The sequence below is a fragment of the Canis aureus genome, chromosome 32 (assembly GCF_053574225.1).
Source record: "Canis aureus isolate CA01 chromosome 32, VMU_Caureus_v.1.0, whole genome shotgun sequence".
Classification (NCBI taxonomy): domain Eukaryota; kingdom Metazoa; phylum Chordata; class Mammalia; order Carnivora; family Canidae; genus Canis; species Canis aureus.
In genome coordinates, this window is record NC_135642.1 from 41,625,091 (window position 1) to 41,638,292 (window position 13,202).

Here is a 13,202-nt window from a genome sequence, read left to right on the forward strand (position 1 = left end):
AGTAATGGATGTTAACACTTCAGTTATATCAATGGGTATATCATTTAAACAGAAAATCAATAAGGAAATGGTAGTTTTGAATGACACTTTGGACCAGATGGTTCTAACACAGTATCCTAAGAATACACATTCTTTTTTGTATCCTAGAATACACATTCTTTTCAAGTGCATATGAAACCTTATCCAGAATAGATCACATGTTAGGACACAAAACAAGCCTCAACAAATTCAAAAAGACTGAAGTTGGGATGCTTGGGCGGCTCAGTGGTTGAGCATCTGCCTTTGGCTCAGGGCATTATCCTGGGGTCTGGGGATCAAGTCCTGCATTGGGCTCCCCAGAGGGAGCCTGCTTATGCCTATGTCTCTGCCTCTCTCTCTCTCTCTCTGCCTCTCATGAATCAATAAATAAAATCTTTTAAAAAAAGAAAAAGACTGAAGTCATACACAAAAAAATCTGGAAAGAACACAAATACATAGAGGTTAAATAACATACTATTAATCAATAAATGAGGGACGCCTGGGTGGCTCAGCTCTTAGGTGTTTGCTTTTGGCTCAGGGCGATCCTGGAGTCCCAGGATTGAGGCCTGCATCAGGCTCCCTGAATGGAGCCTACTTCTCCCTCTGCCTGTGTCTCTGCCTCACTCTCTTTCTCTGTGTGTGTCTCTCATGAATAAATAAATAAAATCTTTAAAAAAGAAAAGAAAAACTACAGGCCAGTATCTCTAATGAACATAGATGTGAAAATCCTCAGCAATATTAGGAAGCCAAGTCCAGCAATATATTTAAAAAAAAAAAATCACAATCAAATAGGATTTGTTCCTAGAATGCAAGGGTGGTTCAGAATTTGCAAAATAATCAATACTATATATCATATCAATAAGAGAATAAAAACCCTATGATTATTTCAAAAGATGTAGAAAAAGCATTTGACAAAGTACAACATCTATTGATGATAAAAACTCTCAACAAAGTAGGTTTAGTGGGAACATACCTCAAGATAGGAAAGGTCATCTATGAAAAACCCACAGCTAATGTTAAACTCATTGGTGAAAAACTGAGCACTTTCCCCCTAAGGTCAGGAACAACGCAAGAATGTCCACTCTCGCCATTTTTATTCAACCTAGTACTGGAAGTCCTAGCCCACAACAGCCAGACAAGGAAAAGGAGTAAGAGGCATCCACATTTGTAAGGATGAAGTAAAACTATCACTATTCTCAGATGACATGATGCTATCTGTAGATAATCCTAAAGACTCCATCAAAAAACTACTAGAACTGATAAGTGAATTCAGTAAAGTTGCAGGATACAAAATAAATATACAGAAATCCATTGCATTTCTATACACTAATAATGAAGCAGCAGAAAGAGAAACCAAGGGAACAATTCCATTTACAATTGCACCAAAAATAATAAACTCCCTAAGAATAAAATTAAGCAATGAGGTGAAAGACCTCTGAAAACTTTATTATAAAACATTGATGAAAAGTATTGAAGATGACACAGGCAAATGGAAAAATATTCCACGCTCGTGGATTAGGGGAAAAAATATTGTTAAGATGTCTGTATTACCCAAAGCAATGTATACATTTAATGCAATCCCTATCAAAATACCAACAGCATTTTTCACAGAACTAGAACAAATAATCCTAATTTGTATGGAACCACAAAAGGCCCCAGATAACCAAAGCAATCTTGAAAAAGAACAAAGCTGGAGGGAACACAATCCCAGATTTCAAGATATACTACAAAGCTATAGTAATCAAAACAGTGTGATACTGGCACAAAACAGATACATAGATCAATGGAACAGAATAGAGATCCCAGAAATAAACCTATACTTTTATGGTCAGTTAATCTAGGACAAACGAGGCAAGAATATGCATTGGGAAAAAGACCATCTGTTTAACAATGGTGTTGGGAAAATTAGACAGCTACATGCAAAAGAATGAAACTGGACTACTCTCTTTTACCATACACAGTAATAAACTCAAAATGGATTAAATACCTGAATATGAGACCTGAAATCATAAAAATCCTAGAAGACAGCAAAGACAGTAATTTCTCTGACATTGGCCATAACAATGTTTTTTTGGGGTTTTGTTTTGTTTTGTTTTGTTTGCATACTGTGTCTCCTTTGGCCATAGAAACAAAAGCAAAATTAAACTATTGGGACTACATCAAAATAAAAAGCTTCTGCACAGTGAAGGAAACAACAAAACTAAAAGGCAACCCTTTTGCAAATGATAATCTAATAAGGGGTTAGTATGCAAGATATATAAGGAATTTACACAACTCAACATCAAAAAAACCCCAAATAATCCAATTGAAAATGGGTAGAAGACATGAACAGACATTTCTCCAAAGACATACACATGGCCAAAAGACATGGAAAGATGCTCAACATCACTCATTATGAGGGAAATGTAAATCAAAACCACAATGAGATATTACCTCACATCTATCAGAATGGCTAAAACAAGAAACAACAAGTATTGACAAGGATGTGCAGAAAGAGGAACCTGCACGCACTGTTGGTGGGAATGCAAACTAGTGCAGCCACTATGGAAGACAGTGTGGAAATTTCTCAAAAAATTAGAGTTAATATAAGACCCACTAATTGCTCTATTGGGTTTTTACCCCAAGAATATGAAAACACTAATTTGAAAAGATAAATGCATGTTGTTATGTTTATTGCAGCATTTACAATAACCCAAATGATGGAGGCAGCCCAAGTGTCCATTGACTGATGAGTGGATAAAGAAGATGGGGTGTGTATATACAGTGGAGTATTACTCAGCCATAAAAAAGAATGAAATTTTGCCATTTGCAACCTGGATGGACCTAGGCAATGTAATGCTAAGTGAAATAAGTCAGAGAAAGACAAATACCCTATGCTTTCATTCATATGTGGAATTTAAGAAACAAATAAAAGACAAAAACACAGACTCTTTAACTATGGAGCAGAAACTGATGGTCACCAAAGGAGATGTGGGTTAGGGGAAGGGTGAAACAGGTGAAGGAGATTAAGAGTACACTTATCTTGGGATCCCTGGGTGGCGCAGCGGTTTGGCGCCTGCCTTTGGCCCAGGGCGCGATCCTGGAGACCTGGGATCGAATCCCACGTCGGGCTCCCAGTGCATGGAGCCTGCTTCTCCCTCTGCCTGTGTCTCTGCCTCTCTCTCTCTCTCTGTGACTATCATAAATAAATAAAAAAAATTTAAAAAAAGAGTACACTTATCTTGATGAACCCTGAGTAATGTCTAAAATTGTTGGATCATATTGCATACCTGAAACTAATATAACATGGTATGTTTATTTAAATTAAAAAATAATATTAAATGTAATCCTCAAACCAGCTGTTTCTTTTATAAAGATGGTTATTTATTTATATGAGAGAGAGAGCGAGAGAGAGCAAGAGCTCAAGCAGGGGAAAGGACAGAGGGAGAGGGAGAAGGAGACTCCCCACTGACCTCAGAGCCCAGTTCAGGGGGGTCGATCCCAGGACCCTGAGATCACGGCCTGAGCTAAAGTCACACACTTAACCGAGTAAGCCACTTAGGCACCCCACACAAGTTATATTTTTTATCTATCTTTGAGCTCACTTTTATTTGCTTAATAAATAACAATTGGTTATGATTATTGAAATTTTTATTTATTTATTTATTTTTTGAAATTTTAATTTTTAAAATCCCAATTCTTTTGCTTCCTGTCTTCTCTGTGCACATGGTCATCTTCATATTCTGTAGTCGCTTTTTTTTATCATGGATTTTTTTTCTTGTTTTCAGTGTAATTTGAACCCTGACCTCCAGGGAAAGTGAATCAGAAACACAACCCTGAAACTTAAGATAGGATCTAGTTTTTCAGTAAATCACCCAGCACCTGAACACTTCACATTCATCAAGAAGCCCTTTGGATGTTCTGGGCTTAGGGACTAGGTAGGTTGTCTATTGGTTAGTCACCGAGTTATTTTTGTAACCGTATTCTCCTCTGCTGTTTTCCTCTGAATCAGGGTATTTGTAGCAGGTGTGAGCATTTTTTAATTGTTATTTCCATAAAACCAAAATGCTGTGTTTTCTTCACAGCATTTTATGATCCTATCTGGCATGGTTTGAAAACGAATTTGCCTAGCTAAATGCTGACGACCCCTGTGATGCCCTCCTGGCTTGCCTGCTCACACCTGAGAGGTGTCTGAAGAACTAAAGAAACTACTAGTTCAGTGATTGAATCAACAGCAAGGAGAACAGCTTGGTTAGGGTGAAAGCATAGGCATTCCCCCCCCCCCAACCATTCTTGGATATCAAGTTGTCTACTTCTAATCTCTGCATCCATTTATTTAGGTTCTTTTTTCCCTTCTTTAGATGGCTTTCTTTCTGATAACTGTTGATTATTTATAATAATAGAGACCAAGGAGAACGTGGATAGCTAAAATCTAGAAATAACTTTGTAATTTATAATACTTGAAAACCAGAACTTGCAGGACTGTTTATACATATATATGAGTGTGGTGTGGGGCCTCTTAGAATCATGTGGCATTTGTGCCAGTGTACCTCAGGGAGACTGTGCTGGAGCTGGACAGCAGGAGGGGACGGTCCACAGCATGATCAGAGGACGTGGCCCAGAGGATATGGAGGAGTGGGGGCAGGGATCAGAGATCTGCATTCCTTTTTAATTCAACAGATATGCAAGATACAAAGATGGATGCAACACAGTTCTTGCTCATGGAGTTTGCAATAAAGTGGGATCCAGGGGATCCCTGGGTGGCTCAGCGGTTTAGCGCCTGCCTTCAGCCCAGGGCGTGATCCTGGAGACCTGGGATCGAGTCCCACATTGGGCTCCCTGCATGGAGCCTGCTTCTCCCTCTGCCTGTGTCTCTGCCTTTCTTTCTCTCTGTGTCTCTTATGAATAAGTAAAATCTTTTAAAAATAAATAAAAATAAAGTGGGATCCAGGAGGAGATTGAGGTAGAATGACAGATGTGAACACAGACATGATAGCACCTCCCACCTGCTGAATTCTGTGCACTTCATAAGTCTTACTGTCACTCCATCCCTGTACATCACCTGAGACCCTCAACTATTTACATGACAGTCTTGCTCCCCGTAACTTTCACATACCTCTTTCTGAGACATGGCTTCTTGGCTCTTATTCTTTAGTCTGATGGTAAATTTGGCATTTTCCAGAATATTCCTCTCTCTTTCCCTTCCTACCCTGTACTGTTAATTCCTAACCATTTTCCAGCCCAACACTGTGAAGGCATATCTCATACTCTCATCAGTGATTTTTGGCTGGGTGAGAAAAACAGTATCCTGAGCACGAGGGGGGCGAACTCCCAGGGGATTCGGATGTCTTCTCCCCTACCCTTGGGCAGCTTTTGCGACTTTTTTTAACCTGTAGCAGTGCTCAGCCATAGTAGGAGCTCAGGGATGGTAAGTGAATTTTTAGTAGTGACTGGTATGAAGTCAGGAGACTCTGCATAGAGGAGCAATTGAGCTAAACAGAATTCACCAGATGCATAGGCCTTAAAGGAGATTCAAAGAGGTAGATTTTCAGAGACAGATGAATTATTAAAAATCTAGGAATATATTAATGGCAAGTGGTTAGGTACACTTCTTTACTAAATCCCGAAACATTAGGAAGATAAAGCTTTCTGAATCTTCAACAAGATTGGTATAAGTCAAAAGTAAGATGTTCTGCATCATTGGCCAAGTAATAAATGTATGAGCCTCACTGTTCCCAAGAAGTACTGCCATGAAATGTTAATTTTAGTAAAGAACTTCATTCTTTTTTTTTTTTTTTTAAGAACTTCATTCTTTCATTTATTGAAAACTTACTGAAGCATCTTCTAGTGTCAAACACTATAATAGGTGATATATATACACACACATACATACATACACACACACACACACACACACACACACACATAGCCCCTGCCTGCATGCGGCTTGTCATCGAGGGGAAAGCCAGATGTAAAGCACATAAGCCCTGCAGACACACCAACTGTGATAGATGCTTTGAGCACTGTGGGGAAGTCTAATAGGTAACCCAAGTGAGATTAGGGATAAAATGAATAATGATTAGAAGTTAATTAGGCAAAACGTCCAGGAAAGAGGCAGAGAAGAGATATACAAGGTTCTAAGGCAAATGGTTTAGACAAATTGATGAATAGAAGCCTTAACATGGCTCAAATAAGAGATGCTGCCAGGGGGCATATGGGTGGCTCTGTCGGTGAAGGTGAAGCAGTGAAGCATCTGACTGGCTCAGGTCATGATCCCAGGGTCCTGAGATAGAGCCCTACATGGGGCTCCCTGCTCAGAGGGGAGTCTTCTTCTCCCTCTCCCTCTGCCTCTGCCTCGGCTAGTCCTGCTGCTTGTGCTTGCTCTCTGTCAAATTAAAAAAGAGAGAGTGAGAGATGCCCTCAGGGAGGAGACCACACCTTTCCCCACGTGGCCACTGCACAGAGTCCTAAATGGAGCGGCTGCTGGGGCGGATCCATTAGCAATTGCTAAACATTGTGCTAGTTGCTGGGGTTTCAAGGAGTAGTAAGACACATTCTAGAACCTGTTTGCCTGCCCAGGGATTTGTCTTCACTCTATGAAATGTTGCCAGTTATGAGATAAGTAAAAGATCCTGTGAGAGCACAGAATTCCAAGAGGTCAGCCAACTTTGTCTTGTAGTGAATGGTTGAAATAAAGCTGGGTTTTCAAAAGTCAGTGAAAAAGGAAGCCATTTCAGGAATGAGCTGTACGACAAAATCCAGGTGTGAGGAGCTTGGCACATTTGCAGAACTGCAGGGAGTTTTATATGCCTCTAATACAGCATTTATATGGGAGTCGAAGGAAATAATCATGCATGAAAGGCAGAGAAGCCAAGTGTTAGAAATTTATATGCATCAAGGAATCTGAACTCTATCCCGCAGGTGTTTCTTGTGGGGGGGTGAGGGAGAGGATGATGAGATGGTGGCATCAAAAGGGAGTGACTTCATCTGATTTTTGTTTTACAAAGACTGCTCGGGTGGTAGCTCAGATAGATGGAGAAATTGGGCCTGGGGGAAGGGGAATCAGTTCCAAGGATAGTGCGGGAATTCTGGGGACAGCCAGCGGGGGCCTGATGCAGCAGTGGCAGTGTACATGGGGAGAATGGTTAGGTGGAGAAGCCGTTTGGGGGTGGGATCTCCAAGGCTGAAGATTTCTTAGTGTTGAAGGAGTGAGGAAAGGAGTCGAGCATGATGGCCCGTGATCTCTTGGGTGTCGGGCAGGTGTATGTGACGCCATTCACCGAGGCGGCACCATGTGGGAGCAGCAGTGTTTGTGGAGGACAACAAAAAATCTTACTCCATCTCCTACCCCCATCTGCACTGTTCACTCCCACTCCCTACAGATAGCTATTTTTATTAGTCTCATGTGTACTAATCCTTCTAGTTTCTTTTTAATGTAAATATAAACAAATAATAAGAATATACATTGCATGTGTCCTCCCTTATGCAGAAAGTAGTATATTATGGACATTGTTCTGTAGCTTGCTTTTTGCTGAACAATACACCATAGAGATCAATTCGTACAGAACCACACTGAGAAGATAGCAACGGGCTGGCTACTGAACACTCGAAATGTGGCTGGCAGACTAAAACCAAGAACTTTAAATTTAATTTAAATGTAGATTTTAAAACGGTAGCAGTGTAAAATGCTAGCAGTAACGTTCCCATTAGACGTTATTGTTTTGGTATTTGTTTTAGTTATTGTTATTGTTTTGGTTATTCACTTTAACCATCAAAAAATACAGTGTCCAAATTGAGATGTGGTATAAGTGTAAAACACATTGGGGTTCAGAGACTTAGTTTGCATTCTCTTTTTTTACACTACCTTAATGTTTTACGGTGTTTACATGTTGAAATAATAATGCCTTTTTACATAGAAGTTAAATAAAATACTAAAATTTTACCAACTTCTTTTTGTTTTTAAAATGTGGCTATTAGAAAATTAAAAATTATATATGTGGCTCAAATTATATTTCTACTGAACAGCATTTACTATTTTTTACAGTTGTACACTGTTGTAAAGAGTACCATATTTTATTTCACTAGTCCACTGTTGATGTGTGCTTGAATTGTTTCCAGTCTTTTACTGTTAAGAATGCAGAAATGCTTAACCTTGTCTATGCATCACTTCACATGTGTGCAGGCTGATCTGTGAAATGAATTCCCAGGATGGAGTTGCCTGATTAAAAAGTATTACATTTGTAATTCTGATACTGCCAAATTACCCTCCGTAGGAGTTGTAGCAGTTTGGGGGCACCTGGGTGGTTCAGTCAGTTAAGTGTCCCATTCTTGATCTCTGCTCAGGTCTTGATGTCAGTGTTGTGAGTTCAAGCCCCGCATTGGGTTCAAGCCCCATATTGGGCTCCACACTGGGCATAGAGCCTACTAAAAAAGAAAAGAAAAGAAAAAACAGTTGTACCAGTTTGTACTTGGTATGAGTTTCAGGGTCCTCGCATACTGCCATTTCATACTACAGTGTCTGCATGTTTGGGATCTAATAGTAAACACATTTCTTTTTTGCTAATTCAGAGAGTTTTAAGAAGAAATCACAGATGGTTTGCCTAACTTGTTTTTTCATTAAAAATAAAAGAAATCCTACCACTACTGATGAAACTCTTAGAATCCACATTTTAGAAGTGACTTTCTTTTTTCTTTTTTAAATGAAAACACTAAGGAATTAACATCCAGTTTTTCCAGGCTCTAAATTTGTCTGGAAGTTGTGGTTTCTCTATGTATAGATTTGGGAAGAGACACGCCGTGAGGGTTCACACTTGTAAGCGACGACCTTTTCTTCTGTTTTCCCAGAGTTGGAGTTTTCTCTGATATCTCCTCGGATCCCTTGGGCAGCCTTCCCTCGCTGTGGTACATGAACAGTACAAGGCAGACAGGCGGTGTGCAGGCAGGATTTGTACACCACCATTCTTTCAGTTCCCAGGATCAGCTTTACTGAATGCCAAGAACGGTCTCACTACTGGGCTTCTTAACTGGGGAAATCCACTGACAACATAATTGGAGCTGAGGAGCGAACGCAATGCCTAAACAGTCAATTCTATTTACTGTATTATTAATAAGCTGCAGAAAAAGTTCATCTTTCTGCCATTAGGATCTAGCTGCTCTCTCTTTTGAGACTAGTGTGCCCTCTACTGCCCTCTTTGCCTATTTTGTTTATCAGATTGAAATGAAGAACTAGACATTCAGTATCCAAAAACAAGTTGCTTCAATTTTTCCATTCATCAAATCTAAAAATAAGTTTCTCATGAAGAGAACTCTTGCTTTGTAGATAGATGTGTCAGATAATTTAATAAATTAGTGTATTGGAAACCCTTAGCTTTCAGGAATATAGGCTCATATTTTGGCAAATTCTAGAAATTCATTTTTAAATTTTTTTTGAGATCTTATTCATTTGAGAGAGAAAGAAAGTGAGAGAGAGAGAGCACAAGCTCACGGGGTGAAGGACAGAGGGAGAAGCAGACTCCCCACTGAGCAGGGAGCTCAATGTGGGGCTCGATCCCAGGACCCTGGGATCATGACCTGAGCTGAAGGCAGACGCTTAACCAACTGAGCCACTCAGACACCCCTCTAAAATGTACTTTATAGCAAATATGACTGTGGACATTTACTATCTTTAATATTTTATTTTCAAGATGAAAATATCAAGCAATAAAAGCTGAGGCTCTTACTGTGGATCAGGCAGGAAGAGCCCTGGGACACGGGGACTTACTGGAAGGGTCATCGTTGGCAGTGGGTGAGGTTGAATCATTTCTACTGTGCTTAATTTCAGAATACATGCACAACTTTCTAATAGGCAGCTGCACCAGAGCTATTCTTCATGTCTCTTTTTGCTTCTATAGCTAATTGTGTTTAATTGTGTTGTTTCAGGAAGGCTTTTCACTCATTGGTAGCAAGAACTGGTTGAAGATTGTGAGACGCATGGATTGTCTATTGTTTGGAACAACGATAAAGGCAAGAGGCCAACTGTTTTAAGCAAATGCTCATACCCTTCTCATCTTCTAAGTGTGCACAGTGGCGGGGGCAGTGCAGACTGGGAGGGGGAGAGGGAGGTATGGGAGCTTCTCTTTGCAGGTGAAATGGAACCTGGAAGATTACGTATGTTTAAGAAAGGTTTGCACTATGGGCAGAACATGGAAGGAGGACTGTAGAGAGGCAGAAACCTCATGGGTAAGGAGCCAGAGCTTTGATAGATCTGTCAGTGCCCCTCTGACAGGGTGGCTCAACCATTCTCCATCCCCAGGCACACGCTGGGAGCAGGGCGGGGGGTGGGTCAGTGTTTGTCTTACTATTTCCGAATGCTTTACTGAATATATCTTTTCATTTTCCCTCTTTAATATTAAAAAATGTCCCTTTTATTTGCTTTCTAGCTGCATTAAACATAGAGAATGATCCTCATCAAAGAAACATACAGACTAATCACCTGGATTATTTTCTTTCAGAAATAACTGTAAAAAACTAACCTATTAACATTTACTGAGTAAATAACATTGAAATTTAGGTGAAAGATGCCAAATTTTTGTGGGTTCATAGACTGTAAAAAACTAACCTATTAACATTTACTGAGTAAATAACATTGAAATTTAGGTGAAAGATGCCAAATTTTTGTGGGTTCATAGACTGAGATCCTCTTCAAGAGTTCATAGACCTCTTGGAAGAGGATCTAATAGAGAGCATCTAATAGAGCGGTCTTAGCCTGGGGTCCACAGACCCTCCAAAGAGTCCTTAAAGGATTCAGGGGACAATGAACTGCATGGCTTTTCACTGACTTCTAATTGAAATTTATCATTTCCTTCAATTATGAACCTAGGCCTTAGACACAGTCATATTAGACCTTTGCACCAATAGAAATCAGCTACTTTCATACCACATCACAGTTTCAGATAGCTTCAATGTCAGCCATGCTGACAGTGTCACTGCCAGATTAGACCTGCTGCTAGATCTCTTTATTGCATATGTTAATAAAGCATATATGTTGTTAGTTCACAAATTAGTGTTGTAATATTGTGGTAGACTGTTTCAAGATAATTGGTTTCCTTCCTTTACAATCTAATGTGTTTTATGTGATTAAAAAGGTTGTTTTGAGAAGTGATCTGCTGGTTTTGCCAGACTGCCAAAGGGATCTAGAGCACATACTCAAAAACCCCGTTGCACATTTTCAGGAGTTTCTGTTTTCGTTTTATGCATTAGGGAATGAACTGTGACTTCCACCACTAGTCCAGGGTATAACTAGCTGTCAGAGAACTGGGCCACCCACTGGTCTTCTGACTTGAGCCCTGGACTGTATCATGCCAGAACAATAGCAGTTTGAACTTGTAAGTCTGCTTATACACAGATTTTTTTTAGATACTGTACAGTACTGTACATGTATTTGCTCTTCCTTATGATTTTCTTAACATTCTCTGTAGCTTACTTCATTGTAGGAATACATACAACATACATATACATATAACACAGGTAACATACAAAGCGTGTTGATTGACTGTGTTACTGGTAAAGCTTCCTGTCAGTAATAGATTACTAGTAGCTAAGTTTTGTGGGGAGTCACAAGTCATACTTGGACTTTCAACTGTACAGAGGTCAGCACCCCTTACCTCTTACTCACTATATATGTCTTTTAAAGGTTATACCATGCCATATGTCTAATAGTTGAGTTTTAATTTTTCCTGATATATATTACTATTAAAATTTTTAACTGTAAAGAGCAAAATAAAAACCAAGCATAATTTGGCCACTCAAAAATTAAGCATTATAACATTTTAAAGTTGTTACTTGGCATAAATACTCTAGCAGTTAGGATAGCATTCAAATGCATGGGACAGAAAGTCCAGGCATAATGGCCCCCAAAATTAGGGGTTTATTTTTTTTCACCAGAAACAGGCAGTTGCTAGTATTGGCTCAGCAATTTCATACTGCCAAGGTCAACATCTTTGCAATTCCCCCAGCCTCTCCCTTCACATTTACAGAATGGCTGCTGTTGCTCTGTTGAATTTCTGTTCAAGGAAAACCAGCTTCATCTGTCCCTTTCGTAAGGAAAGCATAAACTTTTCTATAAGGCTTTCTTCCACCTTCTACAACCCCTAGAATATGTCTTCTTATGTCTCATGGAGCAGAACAGTGTAATGTGGCCAATCCCAATCTGCTAACATTAGCAAAATGAGCGTTTGGCTTTTCCAGCCTCTTGTGTGTATCAGCTCAAGGCAATGAACAGTGTCTACCATAAAGATAATTTATACACTTGGGATGTCGTATAAAGAGTGCTTTGTATCCTCCTACTCTCCTGTCACGTAACATTACATCAGGAACATATCCCGAGTCATTTCTTAGTCTTTGAAAATGTGATTCTTCGTGGCTACATAGCATTTTATTTTGGATGTACCATGATTCAGCTAACTAATTCCCAAGTTTTCACTATTAAAAAAATGTTTTGATTTTTGTAAAGGTTTTTTTACAGGGTTCTTGAGAGTCCTGGAAGTATGTGTATTTATTTTGTATATCTGTCCTCTCTATAGGTTGCCTATTTCTTCAACACTAGTGATGTGTAAGAATGCTCATTTACCCAAATTCTTCCCAATAGGGGGATATAATTTAAATTTAAAAGGTAGCTTCCAATCTTATTGGCAGAAATGAGCATCTTCCTTTAATTTGCATTTCTTTGGTAACTAATGAAAATGAGCTTGTTTTGTGGGTTAGTTAGCCATCTGTATTTCTTTGAATCACCTACGTACTGATTTTGCCTTATTTTCCTCTTCAAAGTATTTAGACAGAAAAAAAAAGTATTTAGACAGAATATGTATAGAGATTACATGTTATATACATGTACAGGTTACATGCTATGTAGAAATACATATTTATGTAACTTTGTAGTTTATATATAGTTATATATGCATAAAATATATATATATTTATATATAAATATTTATAAATATTACAGGTTAGGAACCTTTTTCTCAGTGTTACTGTGAATGATATTCTTTAGCCCAAAGATATTTTTAGCTGCTTATTAGAATTTTTCTGAATTAATTAAAACTTGGCTTCCTTACTGAACTTTCATTAACTCTTGATTTGTTAATTTTTTACTTTCTAGGAAAGTGATTTTATAATGTACAGTGACAATTTTATTTATTTCCAGTAGTTTCGACTTATTACTTTTCTCA

General features: G+C 38.9%; 1 protein-coding gene across 3 annotated transcripts in view; it reads left to right on the forward strand.

The window, feature by feature from the left end:
- The window catches only part of REC114 (REC114 meiotic recombination protein), a 101,297-nt gene that overhangs the window by 75,512 nt on the left and 12,583 nt on the right, over positions 1-13,202 (forward strand). For all 3 annotated transcript variants that reach the window (XM_077881807.1, XM_077881808.1, XM_077881806.1), the window contains exon 3: positions 9,916-9,999. In XM_077881807.1, coding sequence (XP_077737933.1) covers positions 9,916-9,999 — 84 coding nt within the window. The remainder of the gene's footprint in view (positions 1-9,915; positions 10,000-13,202) is intronic.